The sequence below is a fragment of the Sus scrofa genome, chromosome 3, assembly GCF_000003025.6.
Source record: "Sus scrofa isolate TJ Tabasco breed Duroc chromosome 3, Sscrofa11.1, whole genome shotgun sequence".
In the NCBI taxonomy this organism is placed as follows: domain Eukaryota; kingdom Metazoa; phylum Chordata; class Mammalia; order Artiodactyla; family Suidae; genus Sus; species Sus scrofa.
The window spans coordinates 94,350,683-94,365,943 of NC_010445.4; the positions used below are offsets into that span (position 1 = coordinate 94,350,683).

The following is a 15,261-nucleotide window of genomic DNA, read 5'->3' on the forward strand; positions in this document are numbered from 1 at the left end:
ACAATGAAGGATGAAGCTGGAGAGCCCTTGAGTCACCGTGATGGCCAGGGACACTGGCTGGGCCCTGGGGGAGGATGAGAGCTGAGCATGGAGCCCCACTGGCCTCTCAGCTCCAGGTGCAGCCTGCAGGGGCGCTCCCAGCCTTGCAGGAGTTTCTTGGACTCCTCGGGCCTGAAGTTCTGTGTAGCTGGTCAGAAACAATCCTGAAGAGGCTTGAATGGGTGGCAGGGAAGATTCAGCATTTGTTTCTCGAGAAAGATGAAAACGAAGTGCTCCCGGTGAGGCTTGCTCATCTTCTAGCACGCCAAGGCAGCTCCCGCTGAGACAGCTGAGAGCCACATCCAGTCCGCGCAGGCCCCCTTTACCCCTCTGGTTGGCAGTCCCAGTGCACAGCGCCCAGTCAGGGATGAGCAAGGGAAGTAGGCAAATACGGTCATTTGTATCCTTTGTGCATCTTCAAAGGATCAGAAGAAAGCTGAAACCGTGTTTAGGTTTTGAAATTTGGAATCATTAAGGTACAAAAGGCAAAAAGCTTCATTAGTGTCCCCTTTGCACCTCGCCAAGGAGATAAAAATGCTCACTGGGACTGAGAAATAAGATTTAACATCATTGTATTTATTAAGTTCTGAAACAATACACATTCACATCCTTTTGAATACAGTACATTTGGCACAATAATGTTTACAATGAAATAACACTAATGAATGGCAAGAGATTAAAATTACATCCAGAAAGGAAAAAAAAATGTACAAATAAAGCATCACAATACAAAAAAAAAAAATCCCTAAAATTGAATACATTTCATATTTAGCCAGAATTATTTTGCACATAATTTAAAAAGAGGTAATTTTTTTTAGCCTTCTTTTTTTTTTAAAGCAAGAATGCATTTTTACCTTTGGAGGAAAAAAGTATGTTTCCACTTCACAAAGTCCATAATGAGAGAACACAGGAGAATAGCTATCCTTCATATAGTTTTTGGCATTTTTTTTTTTTTTTGCACCTCCCATCTTTTTTTTTTTTTCCTTAAAAAGAGAGCGAGAAAGAGAGCTGGAAAGATTAGAAAGAGCTGGCAGAAATGCAATAGTGTGTCTGCTTCCAAACTCTTGTGAAAACTAAAATGAAACAATGAATAATCAAGAAACACACGTTTTCTTCTATAGACTACATGGGATTGGAATCTGCCTGTGTGAACTTGATGAGCTCCAGCCCCAAGCAGGATGCATCCCAGCCAGCCCAGCTCTGGGTGCTGAAAGGGGGCTGCTCTGGGTGCTGAAAGGGGGCATTTCTGGGCCAGGCAACCCGCTGACTGCCTGGAGCTGCCAGGTGGAATGTAGTATTTGACTTCCCAACGAAACTGCCAGTTGTCCTGTAGGAAGGGCCCAACCCTTGCTGATATGGGAATGCCACCAAAGCCTTGGACGAGGCCATATGGCATTGAAGTTAGAGCTTGGTTGGGTGTTCAGAGTTCATCATGGTGAAGGAAGCAAAGGAGAAAACAGCAGTAGTGACGCATGAGTCAGATGGGCAGTATTGTCACGTCTTCCTAAAAAATGAGATGATGCCACCATAAAGATGTTTCTGTGCTTGTACTCAACTCCAGAGATAGTCTCTCCCCAGTAAGTCAAGTTACCGAAGATAAATTAAATTAATCTACTGTTCTTCATCTCTTCACTGGTATGCCAGACACACAAATTGATATCACAAAATATTTGCAATTATTATAAGAACAGATAATAATTACACCTGAGTTTAAAAAAAAAAAAAAGAGAGAGAGAGAACTGAATGTCATCATTAGTAACCAAGGCTATTGACCAGCAAATACGGGCAACTATGGACACCAACTCTCTATGGGCTTGAGCTAGTCACTGTTCAAACTTTGAAACCACCATCAGAAACATCCCTTTCTCTTCTCCATCTCTATCAGGGCACAATAGAGCACGGAGAACTATATGTGAGATTTAATATAGCTTAATATATGTTTACATCTTTTAAAATCACCCAAAATGAAATAAACAATACAAAGAACATCCCCTGCCCGCCCCCCAAAAAAAAGAAAGAAGGAAACACAGTCTATCTCTCGGTAACTTGAACCAATACGCTTACAGAGTATTGCACCTGGACATTATTATAATTATTCTTTCATAGACTAAAGTTTTATAATATGCCTGAACATGCAGCAGTTGATACCTCTAAATTCAATGAATTAATTCCACAGGCCTTGCAGCAAACACTATATACAAAAATCTCAAATGTACAAAAGGCAAAAAGCTTCATTAGTGCCACTTTGCCACTCACAAGAATATATATTTAGGGGCAGCTGGGAAATCCACGTGCAACAGGTGGAATGGATTCCATTCCCTGCTAAATCAATTCAGTAAAATAGGTAATCAAATGACCTCTGGGAAACATATACACAAAGCCACAGAGAACCCTTGGAAATCAAAGAATGTAACACTGTTAGCGTATCTACAGGAGGTAACATCACATCCATTAAATAGTGTCCACATGAGTTGCCATTGCATGTCACACAGAAACAAAACTCTGAGCGCATTTTGCCACACTGTCAGTTTTCAACTTAGTTGCTCTTCAGTCTCTTGATCCCCTCTGCATAACCCATGTTTAGCCTCATTCTGCTCATTCCAAAAGCAGATAGTTCATATTGAACTTTACATGTTTAATGTTTAAAAACCACAACACAGTAGTACTACCATTTGGTAGAAGTGCGCAAAAATCACATACTGCCGCAGAAAATAAATAGAGTTTATGCTGGGAACTGAGGACGAAACCGGAAAGAGAATTTGGGAGCTGAGTTCTGCTGGAACCCCAGGGTCGTGCCCACCGCTTGGCCTTGGAGTTCAGGCAGAACTTGAGTAACGAAGACGAGCACTACTCCGTTCCTTTTCTCTCCATTCACACAGCCCCCACGTGCCAGTGTGGCATTAAGAGCATAAACCTTGGATGACTGGTTTCTCACTGTGTGTTAGCCCTTTAATGTCTACCTGTATTAACACTGGGAATTACGTCTTTTGGCCAATGAGAAAAGCAAATTTGATAATCTATTTTTCAAATATTAATAGAGTTCAAAATCAAATTTCTTTTCCTACAGAGAGCGACGTCTTCCACGAGATACATGCTTACAGAACATTGGCATGCCCCCGAGCTGAAACCAAAGCAAGCACGAATCAGCCATTCCGGAGCAAACCGACACAGGTAGCCAACCCATGCATCTTCCGGCCTCTCTCCCTCCTGAGCACGCCTTGAGGGTGCCCACCCTTGCACTAAAGAAGCACCAGTCTCTTCTCCTGGACAGAAGGGCAGAGAGGAGCACTGGAGGGATGGGAAGCAAAAGTTGTCAGGACTCTATGTCCAAGAACAGAGCCAGAGTCTCACTTGCTTTTTTCTTCTTTTTCTTCTTTCCTTTGCAATAAAAGAACTGAAGTTGCTTCGCTGCCAGAAGCGCCCGGGGAGTGAAGCCAGGTTTGCCCACAGATCAGACATGGCAGTGGGTCCAAACTGCCCACCCTGTGCCACTCTGCGTTACTGGTGAGACGAGAATGAAGAGTGCCTTTCTGGTCGCCAGGTGGGAGGAGGGAGGAGCTGGGGCGAGAGAATGCAATAAATAGAGGGTGGACAAGGGACCGGGGCTCCAGGGAGGAGAAGTGGTTCAAGGGCTTCCGAGCCTTGGGAAAATTGGAATCTTCCCAGCACCCCTGCTTGCAGCATCACCAAACTCCGCCTGGAGCAGCTTCTCAGGGCATCAGGTCTTCACCAAAGTAGGAGAAGCCTTTGAATTCCTCCTGGTTGATCTGCTTCACAATTGCTTCATCCACAAGCGTGAGTACCGGCTCTTCCCGGGTAAAGTCTTGGTCAAAATTATTGACATCTCTTTTGGTTTTCTGTAGGAAGACAAGAAAAAGCACTGACTCCAGGCTGACCTTCCTCCCCAGGGCCCCCCACAGGAAGTGGGCATCGTGCCGACCAGCCTCTCGCCAAAGCAGACCTCTAGCTACTGAGAGCAGACATAGAGCTGTTCCAATGAGGTAACGACGAATGGCCCCAGGACCGGGAGGTGATGGAGGACTTGGAGAGGAAGAATGAGTCCAGGTGAAAAGGAAGAAGGGGTGAGAGGTATGATGGAAAAGCAGGGAAGTGGGATTCCCATAGACTGTGTGCATGGGAGGAGTGTGAGTGTGAGAGTGTGTGTGTGGGTTTGGGACAGTGGGATGCCAAGCTCCCATCTCAAACTTTCCACTTCAGCATCTGCTCTAACCCTCTGGCTCCAGTGAGATCTTCCTCCCCGTGATCTAAGGAATCATCCCCTTCCCACAAAGTCTCCAGTGGTCTTTCTTCCACACAGGGAGACCCCCATAACCTTGCCATGTCTTGCTCCGGATGACATCTTCTCTATAAACAGGAGGATGTTGAGGGGGCTGGCCATCTTCTGGGAAGCCTGCCTTGATCCCCACTTGCTATCTCCCGGGACCCTCTTCTGTGTTTCCACATCATTTCTATCTTACGCTTGACACGCTGACTTGCAGTGAATTGTTAATGCTTTTGTCTTGACCATGAGCTCCTTAAAGGCAGAAGCCTTGTCCGACTCAGCCTTGGGTTCCTAGCAATAAGTATCTGCTGAATGAATGAATACATCAGCAAGCCTGCTACCGACTTTCCAGCTCAGAGGGACCGATACCCTGTTGGAGGTTCAAGTTGCCGGAACTGAACTTATGATTTGTAGGGGGTAGAAGGGAGCAGTCAAACAAACCTGAGTTTTGGAGAAAATCAGGAAGTGTGAATGACAACTCCCTGCCTTTAGGAGCGCACTGCTGACTGGGAGCCAGTATTCATGTCTAGACCCCACTGCAATGGTTAGAAAAACTTTCCTGGAGAAGTCAGGGCCTGGCTGAGATTGAAGAAGGAGTTACAATCATGTTGGCAGAGACGGGAGAAAGGTACCTGGGCAGAGGGTGGGGTGGGGCAGGAACACGAAAGACGTATACACGGGACAATGGGGGTTGGCCAAGGCTGCTGGGGCAAAGTCCAGTGTGGGGATGGAGAGGCTTTCAGTACCAGGTCCCCTGGCCCCCACCGTCATTGGCACAATGCTGGGGAGACTGAAGGAGGTCTGGAAATACTGTTTCAGACACTGATTAATTGGCGTGATCCAGGATTAGTGATCGGGACGATGCAATCCCTCTTGTGGAAAGATCGCCATTACCATTTAGAGGAGAGATATTATTAATCTATGCTACGGTCTATGGAGATCAGTAACCCAAAAGATGTCAACAGGGAGTCTATGCCAAAAGTGGTTGTGAAACAAAGCTCTGTTTTGGACCCTGCTCTGCTCTTGGAGATCTGTCGTGCATGTTGGCAAATTGAAGGCTCGCAGAAGCCTTAGTGTCAAGACACCGGGTTCATGTTGTGGAAGGCCAGCCCTCCTCGAATGGGACATAAAATGCTTTTTTTCCTGAATAGCTTCGTAATACTCCTTAATATCCCTCCTGGGAGCAAAATTCTGCAGAAGATAGTTTGGGAAGCGCTACTTTACAGTTTACAGAGCATCTTCATGTCCCTCTGCTTATAGATCCTGGGAACAAGCAGGTGTTATTATCCTGATCTTGCAGATGTGGAAACTATGGCTCAAAGAGGTTTTGTTTGTCACCCAGAGTCACCCAATGAGTTCAGAGCGGAGCCAGACTCAAATCCAGCTGTCAGCACGATGCCTCCCGTGGTGCAGAACGTCTGGAACGCCGGACACTGGAGAAGTGGGAAGACATGGCAAGGGTCAAATTCAGCCAGGAGACAGAGGTCAAGCCACTGGGCCAAAGCAAAGCCAGAAAGGCTGGCCAGGGGGCCAGCACACTGGGTGAAGGCTATGGATCGGGGAGAGAGTGGGAATGTGGATGGCTGAGCTTGGCAAGGGAGTCTGTTTTTAAATTGCCCCAGATGGAGATCTGAACTGGCAGACAGCAGGAGTGGAGCTGAGCTAGTCTTTCCTTTCTCTCAGCACCCATCAGTCCTGCTTGGTGTCTTCTCTCTGGTCTCACCCGCATGCCTCAGGGGGTTTCAGAGACCTTGGAGGGGAGACAGAAGGGGGACACAGAAAACCTCGAGGGATGGAAACAGGCCCTGCAGCAGATGGACGTGTGTGTTGCCCCTTGAGATGGTGAAGCTGAGGAGCAGCTCGGTCATTTCTACGGGAGGGCAGGCCTCAGGCAAGAGGCTGACACGGTCTCCATCTCCGGTGTGTACAGAGCAAGAGGAAAAGGGTGGCGCTGCCCGGAGAGGGACTTCAGAGAGGAACCACAAAGCCCGCCCCCCCCAGTGACGCGAGCGGGACTCGGGAAGCGGGGCTGGGGAAGGGGTGTGGTGACACCGCCTCTGAAGATATCTAAGATATCTACCAGGAGGGGTTCATGTTGATGGAGGAGGGGTCATAAGGGCCAGCGGTGCTGGCGGAGGAGTAGGATGAGGAGAAGCCAGCAGCGCCTTGGCAAAAGCACTGTGGACCATCGCAGAAGGCGACCAAGGCACATCCTCGGGGGAAGGAGGAAGAGGGAACGGGGCAGGAGGGGGCGTTGGTGAAGATCAGCAAGGGACAGGGCACTTGGTCTGTAACTCTGCCATTGGTGGGCCGTGCCTGGTACCTTCAGGGGCAAGACCACCTCCCTCCAGCTCCCTCTCTCGGATCACTAATGAGGGGGCAGGGGCTGTGTGTAGAGAACCTGGGAAAACCTGCAAACGCTCTGGCCTTGGCTCCCCTGTTTACCTACTGGTGCTTCACCTTCAATCATTCGTGTCCATTAGTCATGGAAACTGGTTTCATTTCCTGAGGTCAACTGGGCATAGTGACGAAGCGAGATTCCACAGGATGTCTGAATGTCATAATGTGCTGAGTGTGTACCAGGGAACCAGGCTCGGTTGACACAGCTAAGGACGTCATTCCCAGAGGGCCTCTAGCTCCATGGTGGGCTGGCTTGGGGAGCAATCGAGCTCAACTCTGGGCTTTCCAGGGGGTTCCAGAAACATCTGTGGTCTTGGAGCAAGTGTGCCAATCTTCAAGAGCTCGATGGAAGAATGGGCTTGGCTCACGCGCCTCTTATGCAATCTGACCCAGGCCCTATTTTGCTTGGAGACATCTTAAGTGCATGTCACTCACTTCCAATTCAAATAACTAACATCCCCACTATGTGCAATTCCTATTAACCTTAAAAGCTTGTGAAGTTTTCCAAATACCATCCTCTATTTGTAGCATGTAGGCAGCATGGCATCCTCAGACTTGGATACAACGGGGGATGATATCCTTTAATTACTGATTTCATTGGTTAGAAGGCTGCTGTCTGCCTTACAGAGCAGCCACAAGACTCGACTCCAAGGTTTGGACAGGCAAATTCCTAGAGACACTCCTTGTTTACCTGGGTCTTTAATCACCCATGCACCTCCACTCAAGTCTAAATGCCCGACACTTGGCCCATACTGCACAGCCTGAGGGGTGACAGTGAGGCAGGAGAAAGAGCCTCCTAACCACCATGCAGGAGCTGAGGTAGGTACCACATGGCAAGGGCTCCAAAAACAGCTGAGGAAAAAAATAACCGAAGGCACCTCTCTTGCTGCTGCGTTATCTAGAGCCAGTCAGGCCATCTGGGTTCAGGACTTGGGGCGCTCTTGTGCCAGAGGGTGTTTTTGTTTTTGTTTGGAGAAGGCTGAGGCCTGACCACGAAAGGCCTGGAGCGGGGCAACTCAGGCCACCGCAGCCCCACGGGGCCCTGAGAAACAGGCGGGCTCAGGCCTGGGGGGTGGGGTTTCCTCTCCCAGCAGCGGTTGGCCTGAGGCGCTAGGGTTCTCGGATGGCTGGTATGAGACAGAAACAGGATGGACCAGGGTTTGGGAAATTTTCATCAAGATAGATGGGCTAAGAGAAGTTTAGGGACTTGGTGCGTATGTCCCTAACCCCTGTGGTGGAGGAAACAACTCTTCTGTTCCCCTGGGCGTTCCTCCCTCTGGAAGGCAGGTCTTGGATCTGACAGGTCGGGGGCTGAGCCTGTGGGAAGGGCACACTTCCGGTGCCTGCAGTGGGGCAGGAGGGAGAACTTAGGAAACCGAGTTACAGGTCATTCCAGATCCTTCTGAGATCTTGCATCTGAGAAGCAAAGCTGGTGGAGCTGCCTTCTAAATCACCCCGAGGCCACTGAGGGCTGGACGCTCAGCCAGCTGTGGCAGGGCTGGGACCCCAGTGCGGCCCTGGGCAGGCTGCCTGAATGCTTGCTTCCTGACTGTCTGGCACAGTTCTTTCATGGCCCTCGGTGAACTGAAGTCATAAACACAAGTATTCAGAGGAGCCAGCGATTTCTGCTGCTGTCTTCATCTGATTACTAGGAGATCAGCACATGACTTTGTTCTAAGGCGCTGAGAAAAACCCCTGATCTTACGGGCCGGGGCATGGGGTCCCAGACCCACCTCTTTACCTCTTCATCTCAGCCTGGAGTGACCAGGTAGCAGAATGATCGCAAGCCAGGATTCCTGTCCCACATGTGTGACCAGAAATGGGGAGACATGCTGTCTCCACATGGTCTCCGCAAGGCCAGCTTTCAGGTTCCAACCCCGTCCGGAGTCTTCCTGACACCAGCCTCCCCCATCTCATCCTCCCTGACCGGTCCCCATGGCTCTTCCTGGAACACACGTTTGCTCCCTCCTTCTCATATTTTTATGTGTCATGGTTTCCCCTCATATCCCGCAAGGTACCTACGGCAAAGCAGGACATGTAGCAGCCCCTTAATATTCATTTGCTCAAAGTCCTTTTAGTCACTGCAACAGCCAAACTCAAAAGTCCTCCTAGCTTGGAAATGTTATTATTCTTATCTAAGCTCCATTTTCTTCCTTTAAATAGCCTCAGAGGAAAAGGGAGAACTCATTTATTTATTTTTTTTGCTTTTTAGGGCCGCGCCCGTGCCATACGGAGGTTCCCAGGCTAGGGGTGGACTTGGAGCTGCCGCTGCCAGCCTATACCACAGCCACAGCAATGCAGGATCTGAGCTGTGTCTGCGACCTACACCACAGCTCTTGGCAACGCTAGACCCTTAACTCACTGAGCAAAGCCAGGGATCGAACCCACATCCTCACAGACACTAGTCGGGCTGGTTACTGCTGAGCCACAAGGGGAACTTCTGAAGAGGGAGAAGTTGAATAACTAGAATGCGTGCTCAGCATCAATTAACTGGATCTTTACACATAGATGTATATTCATTGTACCCAAGTCCTGACAGAGTACATGTGTATCTGTTTGTATGTTTATACACATGTGCTCACCTATGAAGTTAAATAAAATAAGCAATGTATAACTGAAGAGTGTCTTGCCTAACAAAAATGAAGACTGCAACAGAAATTCAGGTTAAGTATCCCCTGCCTAGAAATTTCTCTCAACATATTCTTCTATCCCTTCCATCCCCTGCCTCCCCCGCTTTGATTATGTGAACCAAGAACTGATCATAATTTTGGATTCTCTTTATAGAAAACAAAGGAAGACACATAGAGGGTTGATCTGGGCTTCGTGGAGCCCTGTACAGCACCTGTCTGGCCTTGGTGGTGCCCTACCAGTTTCTAATCCACTTCCTTCTTAGAATGTGGCAGCCAGAACTGATGGCTGACTTCTGACTCTGTGGTCTTGTGGCCTCAGCAATGCCAAGGGCAGTCAGTACATGACCCCTCTCTCTAGTTGGTGGAAATTCTCAAATTAAACCAATATCCGAGACAGTTTCAATGCTGTATCACATCTTTTTTTTTTTTTTTTTGGCTTTTTAGGGCTGCACCTGCAGCACATGGAAGTTCCCAGGCTAAGGGTCGAATTGGAGCTACAGCTGCCAGCCTACACTACAGCCACAGCACTGCAGTATCCGAGCTGCGTCTGTGACCTACACCACAGCTCATGGCAATGCCAGATCCTCAACCCACTGAGCAAAGCCGGGGATTGAACCCACAACCTCATGGTTACTGGTCAGATTCATTTCTGCTGTGCCATGACACGACGGGAACTCCATGTATCAAATCTTAAGTGCCTGTGATCAAAGGCTGACGCTCTGAGTTTTCTCCAACTTAAGCTTGTTGTGTGATGATTGTTGTACACCTACAAATGTAATAAAATTCATTAATAAAAAAAAAAAGCTTGTTGTGTGTTGAACCATGTCTCTTCAAAAGCTGTGTTGAAAGCCTAACCACCAGAAACTCAGCACGCCACCTTATTTGGAAGGAAGGTCTTTGCAGATGTAATCAAATTAAAAAAAAAATTAAGTTGAGCTCCTCGGGTGGGGTCTGATGTACAACAGTGTCCTTATAAAAAGGGGAAATTTGGACACAGAGACGGACAGGCACAGAGGGAGCATCGGAGGAGGAGATGTGGGGAGAGAACCATGTGAAGAGTGGAGCAATGCTGCCACAAGCCAAGGAACAACAGGTGCCATGAAGAGCTGAAGGAGCTGAGGACGGATCCTTTCCCCGCAGGCTGCAGAGGAAGCATGGCTCCAAAGATGCCCTGACCAGACTTCTAGCCCCCAGAACTGTGACACAAGGCATTTCTGTGGCTGTGTGCCACCTGCTGTGTGGTACTTTCCTCTCGTCACCCTAGGAAATGAACACAAACCCCAATCTTCTGAAATGGATTTTTCGCATCCAAACGTAACCCTTGGCATTTAAACTTTATTTCTTCCTCTTGGGGGTCCTTATTTCTCGGCTGTCAAAATTACCATAAATAATGATTCTGTAATTTACCTCTCCGCATCTCAGTGTAGCTACTAAGCAAGTGGGGAATAATAAATATGCTTAGCTTGCTGAGGATGATATGAGAGCATATAATTAAACTTCACGTAAACTCTAAAGCACTGTGTGAATGTCATTTTTCTTCCGTCATCCATCTTATCTGCCATATCCTTCAGCCTCTTGTCATCCTAAAATTTGATTGGCATATCTTCCATCTGTCTGTCAAGATGCATATCAAGATGCTAGAGAAATACTATATCAGGCAAGTTCAGGCTCAGAGCCCTCTGATCTGCCCTCCACCCACAGCCCTCTGGCAAAGCTGACACGTGGCCCCACCAGCACACTGTGGGGGTGTGGCTGTTAAATCCAATGAGAACCAACCAGCCACGGTCACTTTTTCTATCTTGTTCAGGAGAATGGTGTCAGCGACTCTGGATGGTTTCGCTGGAATAAAGATGCACAATGCCGGCACCATTTCTCTGATTTATTAGTCTAGAAATGAAGTTAATTGGCTCCAAGAGATGACTGTTTTTCCCTAAGTGTCTGCCAATAATCTTTCCATAGCCCCACCCCCACCCCCCAGCCCCTCGCTTTCATCAAATCCATCTCAGAGTATCCCAGACTTCATTTTCCCTATTTTTGAATCCTGGGAGACCGTGTGCCCATCTCCCATCATTTGGTACCACTTTTCTTTTCTGTCCAATCCAAATAACCCAACAGTGGGCCTGGAAGAGTCTTCATGAATCTGAGCAGCCACTCTCCTGGGCCTAGAGTGGCGGCTTCAACCTCAGCGGCACAGAGGTTGAACTTTACACGACAGTGCTGCTACCCCTACTCCAGGGGTTCAGGGGAACTTCCCCAGGATCTGACCCTGGCAGGCCATAGCTCCCAGGTGACTTCATTAAATACAATTCATTAACTCCCCCTTCTTGGGTTTTGATTCACCTAAGAGTCGTTTTTGTCCTAATCTCTGTATTTTGAAGATATTTCTCTTTGGAAAAAAAGTTAGAGGCAGTATAACAGTCTTGCATTTTGTGATGCCTTTTTTTTTTTGCTTTTTAGGGCTGCACCTGCAGCATATAGAAGTTCCAAGGCTAGGGGTCGAATCAGACCTGCAGGTGCCAGCCTGCCCCACAGCCACAGCAACACCAAATCCGAGTCTCATCTGCAACCCATATCAAGGTCATGGCAACACCAGACCCTTAACCCACTAAGCAAGGCCAGAAATCGAACCCACGTCCTCATGGATACTAGTCAGGTTCGTTACCGCTGAGCCATGATGGGAACTCCTGTCACTGTTTTAAGACAGTGGTTCTCCACCCTGCTTGTGCATCATAAACAAACATGCATCTATGTGGGCACCTGGGCTTCAACCCACACCTTGTGAATCAGAATCTCCCAGGCGAAGCCCACACCTCTGAATGTTTTTTAAGCTCCGTGACTGACTCCGATCTGCAGTCTGGTCAAGTGCCTCTGTGTCAAGCAGCAATGGATCTCTTTCTTCCCTCTTTTTCTTAGCAGTTTCAAAGGGTTTGATGTTGCCTGAAAGCCTATTTAGGGGCCTAAGGTTGTTCTAGATTCAGTTTCCTCTCAGGTTCATGCCACACACTGGCATGTCTTGTCGATTCCATGTCCTGCCTTCCTTATTTTATATTAGACTTCATAACATCGAGGCACCCAAGACCTTTCTGGCAAACCACACTGCTTCCTTCAGATGCCGCTCCCTGAGAGGCAGCCTGGTGGTGTAGCACGTGTGCTAAGCTTTGTGGCTTTGGGCAAATCATGTAGTCTCTCTTGGGCCTCAGTTTCCTCATCCATAAAATGGGGATCGTATTGGTTCTCCCCATATAAGATTACTAGGGTTAAATAATATATTTAAGAAGTGAGAACAGTACATAGCAGAGAGAAAAATGTAAATTATTAGCAGGGCTTCTTTGTCCATATTTATGTCAACAATATGGTGAGAACAAATAGCACTACCTTTGGGAGGATCCTTGGGGGAGGTTTCTACTTGCTCTCCGTTCACAGAATAATCATTGTTTCACGGGGGCAACCTGTGTCCTTTCACGTCCCATAGACCCCAAACCCTGGAACTAACCAGTCTTCTCTCAAAAGTGAAGAGCCAGAAATGGGACCCACCCAAAAGGACTTTCCTGGCTCTTTTATTGCCTTCCTACCCTTGTTTGTCTTTACTCATTTTCACTACCATTACATTTACAGTCTGTGCTTTATATATCCTGGTGGGTTATCGTCAACCTTTCTGGAATAAAGGGAGATAAGAAAAACAAGAAAGAGGTGAATTTTCCTGTGAGCGCTGCTGGCTGTGACATCATGTCTCCTTTTTCTCTGTAATGAGCAGGTGTGTGTGTGTGTTTCCCCACAGAGGGGGCTGTGGAGATGGGGGGCACAGTGGCAGTGGGGGCCTCACCCGCGAGTGCCACCTTCAGGGACACAGACCCAAGGCTCCCAGGTCTTCTGAACTCCCGAGAAATGCCCCAGATACATTTTCATGGTAGAGCTCCTCGTGTTGGAGCAGCCAAGTCAATGAAAAACCCATTCAATTAAAAAGTATGGCTCTTTGAGACCTCAGTTTGTGGCCGCTGCTCTACTTAGTAAGTCACCTCTACTCTGTCCACAAAGGCTGGTTCCACCTTTTAGGAGAGAAGAAAATCAAGACCCATGTGCTCTCTAGGCACGGATGTTAAGCGTCAGGGCATTTGAAAATGGGAAGCCCCTTGGTTCCCGACCATTCCCTGGTCCACGGGTGAGGGGCATGACAGCATGGTGGCCTCCGCGTTAGCACAGAGCCACCCAAGCCTCGGGGGAACGCCCTGCCCCCATCCCCGGGTCCCCATCTGAGGAGGAGCTGCCCTCCTTCTCCTCGGGCAGCCTGCACATGCAGATGCGTTTTTTAAATGGACTGAGTCCTTCAGACCAACAGACATCCTGAACCAACCAACTACAGCCACAGCTGCATTCTGTCAAATCAGCTGATGATGGAATTCAGCTCTTTCCCTTCTCTCCCTGCCCCCACAGTATCGTTCGCCAGACCATGAAAATATCCACATTTTTACAAATTTTATTTGAAGAGTTGCTTTGGAAACTCTTATAAGTTATCACTGACCTCTTCCCTCACACCCAGCAAATACTTCAGTGTTCGAATGAGTTCAGCCAACTACAATGTGTCTATAAATGAGTGGTCTATAGATCCAGTTCTCAGGATCTCTGTTACAGGGGAGGGTGGGTATCCCTGTTATAAAGAAGTTGTTACCAAACTTGGGACACTTGGTATGGTACTTTTTTTTTTTTTCTTTTTATGGGCCACATCTGCAGCATATGGACGTTTCCAGAACAGGGTTCAATTCAGAGCCACGGCTGCCGGCCTACACCACGCTGCAGCTCACAGCAATGCCAGATCCTTAACCCTCTAAGCAAGGCCAGAGATTGAACTTGCATACTATGTTGGGTCCTTAACCCACTGGGCCACAATTAGAACTCCTTGTTACGGTCCTTTTTATTTTTTATTTTATATTTTTTTGTCTTTCTGCCATTTCCTGGGCCGCTCCTGGGACATATGGAGGTTCCCAGGCTAAGGGTGTACACCAGAGCCACAGCAACACCAGATCCGAGCCGCGTCTGTGGCCCACACCACAGCTCACAGCAATGCCGGATCCTTAACCCACTGAGCAAGGCCAGGGATCGAACCCGCAACCTCATGATTCCTAGTTGGATTCATTAACCACTGAGCCATGATGGGAACTCCTACAGTTCTTTTTAAGCCATATTTGGGGGCAATTACCTGAAGGCTCATTTGGAGGGCAGGGCCAGTTTGAAAACCTACAGAAGCATGAAAGGGGAACTCAAGACAACTTTCCTGGTATCCCCTGCTCCCACAGAAACAGGGAACATGGTCCCCAGGTGCCCTCGGTAAAGTAGGGAATCTTATTGAGGTGATTTTATTTTTCTTTATATGGCCGCACCTGTGGCATATGGACGTACCCAGGCTAAGGGTCAAATCTGAGCTGCAGCTGGAGCCTATGCCACAGCCACAGTCAGAGCCACAGGGAATCCGAGCCATGTCTGCAACCTACACCATAGCTCATGGCAATGCCAGATCCTTAACCTACTGAGCGAGGCCAGGGATTGAACCCACATCCTCATGGACACATCTTTAACCTGCTGAGCCACAACAGGAACTCCAGATTTTCAAAGCTGCTTCTATATGGCTCAATCGTTTTGAGTAAATTATTTCAAGCAAGACCTCTTGACCTGGGTTCCCACTCCTAGAGCAAGCGTGGTGCATTTTCTGTGATGGGCCAGTCAGTAAATATTTTAGGCTTTGTGGGCCACAGGGTCTCTGTCATGACATGTCTACTTTGCCACATGCTCAAAAGCAGCCCCAGACAAGACGCAAGCGACTGGGCCCAGCTGTGTCCTGGTTATACTTGATTCATGGACATGGACATTCACGCTTTGTATAATGGCCACATGTCACCAAATACTCTTCTTCAACCA

The 15,261-nt window shown here is 48.1% G+C and overlaps 1 protein-coding gene across 3 annotated transcripts in view; it reads right to left on the reverse strand.

Moving 5' to 3' along the window:
• The window catches only part of PRKCE (protein kinase C epsilon), a 513,273-nt gene continuing 498,606 nt past the window's right edge, over positions 595-15,261 (reverse strand). For 2 of the 3 annotated variants that reach the window (XM_021088295.1, XM_021088294.1), the window contains exon 16: positions 595-3,896. In XM_021088295.1, coding sequence (XP_020943954.1) covers positions 3,750-3,896 — 147 coding nt within the window. In that variant the 3' untranslated portion in view covers positions 595-3,749. The remainder of the gene's footprint in view (positions 3,897-15,261) is intronic. The other variant, XM_021088296.1, reaches the window with a different exon arrangement.